General features: G+C 38.4%; 1 protein-coding gene across 1 annotated transcript; it reads right to left on the bottom strand.

The window, feature by feature from the left end:
- Positions 1-392: 392 nt before the first annotated feature.
- LOC131659398 (uncharacterized) lies at positions 393-1,478 on the bottom strand. The gene is made up of 3 exons (XM_058928594.1): positions 944-1,478; positions 848-899; positions 393-747 (listed from the first exon to the last, which is right to left on the bottom strand). Exons 1-3 carry the CDS (start codon positions 1,476-1,478, stop codon positions 393-395), a joined length of 942 nt encoding a protein of 313 aa, XP_058784577.1.
- Between the last annotated feature and the right edge of the window lie 1,607 nt (positions 1,479-3,085).

Below are 3,085 nucleotides of genomic sequence, written 5' to 3'. Positions count from 1 at the left end.
CATGAGAATTTTGTGCATGCAAACCGTAGGACTAATCCCCTTCAAATTTTCAATCGACCATCCCATGGCACTTTTGTGCTTTTTTCAGAACTTCAACAAGCTTGTTTTCTTGGAGAACTTCAAGGTGTGAACTTATGATAGCCGAACATTTTCTCTCTGTGTCTAGGAAGACATATTTGAGGTTCTCCGGTAGTGGTTTCAATTCAGCCCCCTTCTTTGGTTCATCTTTCTTTTCCTCTACTAACGGTTGCCTTAAATCTTCCTACCGATTTTGTCGAGAATTTTTAAAAAAATGGTCTTGCTTCCATCATATTCAACACTTCTATGTCTTTTTTGTCAACCCCTTCCGCTTCGTTAAAAATTGATAAACTTAACACTCTTTCTAAAGGTAATTATTGTGACTTCAAAGCATTCTCATTACTAACAGTTTGATCAATCACCTCAATGTGTTGACTAGTGGCAACATCATCCTTGTACTTCATGGTGTTTTGCACATCAATTTTTAAATCTTTATCACAGACCTTCAAAGTCATCATGCCTTCTTCTATGTCTATCAAACATCTCCCGGTCTCTAAGAATGGTCTCCCCAAAATGATTGGAATTTCTTCATCTTCTGGCATCTCTAAAATTACAAAATCAACCGGGAACACAAACTTGTCAATGTTGACTAGCACATCTTCTACTATCCCGTAAGGTCTCTTTACAGAATGATCTGCAAAGTGGGGTGTCATTTGTGTATCTTGTACTCTACCAATTCCCAATCACTTGTAGATGGACAGCGGCATAATGCTTACACTTGCTCCTAAATCAATAAGAGCTTTTTTGAATTATATATCCCCAATGGTACAAGGAATAGTCACAGAGCCTCGGTCCATCTTTTCCACCGGAATCTTCATACCCTGCAAAATAAAACTACAAGTTTCAGTTAGAATAATCGGGTCACGATCGGTGGTCCTTTTCTTGGAGATGATGTCTTTCATGAACTTGGCATATGTAGGCATTTGTTCCAATGCCTCCAGGAATGGAATGTTTAACTCAAGTTTCTTAAACATCTCAAAGAATCTTTCAAAAATTTTCTCATGCTGCCCTTTCTTCTTATTTCTTGTCGGAAAAGGGAGTTTAATGGCCCGTTTTTGTTCACTACTCTTCCCTTTAGTTGTTGGTTCCAACACACCTAAGTCTTCAGCTTCTACCACACTCTCTTTTATTTCCACATCCATTTCAAGCAATGGCTCTTCTTCTTGAGCACTCTCCTTCACAACTTCTTTAGCTTTACCACTTCTAGTTACTATAGCGCTCACATTATTATGGTCTTTGGTATTCGTAACTGTGGCACTAGGTAGAGCACCAAGTATCTGAGGACTTGCCAATTGTTGTGCTATTTGACTCATCTGGATTTCAATATTTTTAATTGATGCACCCATGTTCCTAAAATTACTTCTCGTTTCTTCTTTAAATTGGGAACTTTGAGCAGCCATTTTTTCAATGGCGATATCCCAATCAGCTTTTCTTGGCCCTTGCTGCTGGAATTGTTGTTGAGGTTTCTGATTATGTTGTTGATACGGTTGTTGTTATGGTGGTCGATATTGTTAATGTTGTGGGAGGCTTTGATATGGAACAACCCCTTGTTTTGGAACATTTCCTTGTTGATCTTTCAGGAGAAATTCAGATGATTTTTCCACCCCGGATTGTAAGTATTAGAGTAAGGATTGTTCTGCTTCAAGAAGTTGATTTCTTCCACCTGTTGAGCTGTTACCACACAATGCACGGCAAAGTGAGGTCCTCCACATATTTCACAATTCACTGCTTGAACCGGTTGAACCTGAGCCACCGTTTGTTTCTAAAGAGCCATCTGTTTTAACCTGCGTTCAACATCAGCTGTGATCTGATCTTCCATCTTAACAACTTGATTCGAAAACTTCAAATCAACTAACCCTTCCGGTTGATTAACATTGCGGTCATACAACTCTAAATGTTCCTTTGCCGCAATAGCATCAATGATCTTCTTTATCTCCGTGGGTGTTTTAAAATTTGTTGAACCACCCGCAGCTGTGTCAATTAGTTGCTTAGTCTTAAGCTTAAGACCATTCATAAAGTTCTGCATTTGTTCGGTTACATCCATGTTATGAGTAGGACATGCAACCAACAACCACTTGAACCTTTTATACGCATCTCCAAGTGATTCTCCTTCCTTTTGTTTGAAATTGACTATATCATATCTCTTGCGGATATACACAAAAGCTGGAAAATATTCATTTAGAAATGTTGTCTCCATTTGTTGCCAAGTTGTGATACTCCTAGTCGGTAAAGAGTAACACCATTCTCCAGCATCGTCTGACAATGTAAACGGAAACATCACCAATTTCTTGGCTTCTTCATAACTCCCCTATATCTTTAGTGACGTAATCATAGTAAGAAACCTTTGTAAGTGCTTATTTGCATCATCATTGATTCTTCCAGAGAATGGTTTCTTTTCTAGTTGTCGTATTGTTGCCGGGTGCAACTGAAAGTGGGCAACATTGACCGGTTGGTTCACAATTGTCATCCGGCCAAGAGGTGCATTTGCTCCCCCATAATCACCTCAAAGTCTTTCCACAGGAGGTGGGTCTTCTGCCATAGTTTCAGGCTCAGAATATGAATGCTCAGAATGGATTGAATTAGTTTCCTCTGTTTCAGGATCCGAAACTATCAGCGTTTCTTCTTTTACTTCCAGTTATTTTTGTGTAGCTTCTCGGCGTCTTGCTCAAAATAATCTTTCTGGTTCTGCGTCAAAAAGAAGTTCAGCTGAGGCCTTACCTCGCATACAAAGATTAGACGAATATTAGTACGAGCAGTTTCAAATAACAGAAAATAAAATTTTGGTTGCAGAGCAACAAAAATTCAATTGAATTATTATTTAACTTATATTTGGCAGTCCCCGGTAACGACGCCAAAAACTTGATCGGAAAAATAGCAAGTGTACTATTTTTACAATGTAGTAATAAAAGGGTAAAATCCAAGTATCGATCTCGAGGACTGCTTTGGAATATAAGTTATTATAATTATTCAATTAAATAAAAGCACATCGGGGGTTTTTGATTGAATT

This window comes from Vicia villosa, linkage group LG3 (assembly GCF_029867415.1).
Source record: "Vicia villosa cultivar HV-30 ecotype Madison, WI linkage group LG3, Vvil1.0, whole genome shotgun sequence".
Taxonomy (NCBI): Eukaryota; Viridiplantae; Streptophyta; class Magnoliopsida; order Fabales; family Fabaceae; genus Vicia; species Vicia villosa.
This window is presented reverse-complemented; position numbering and strand designations above follow the sequence as displayed.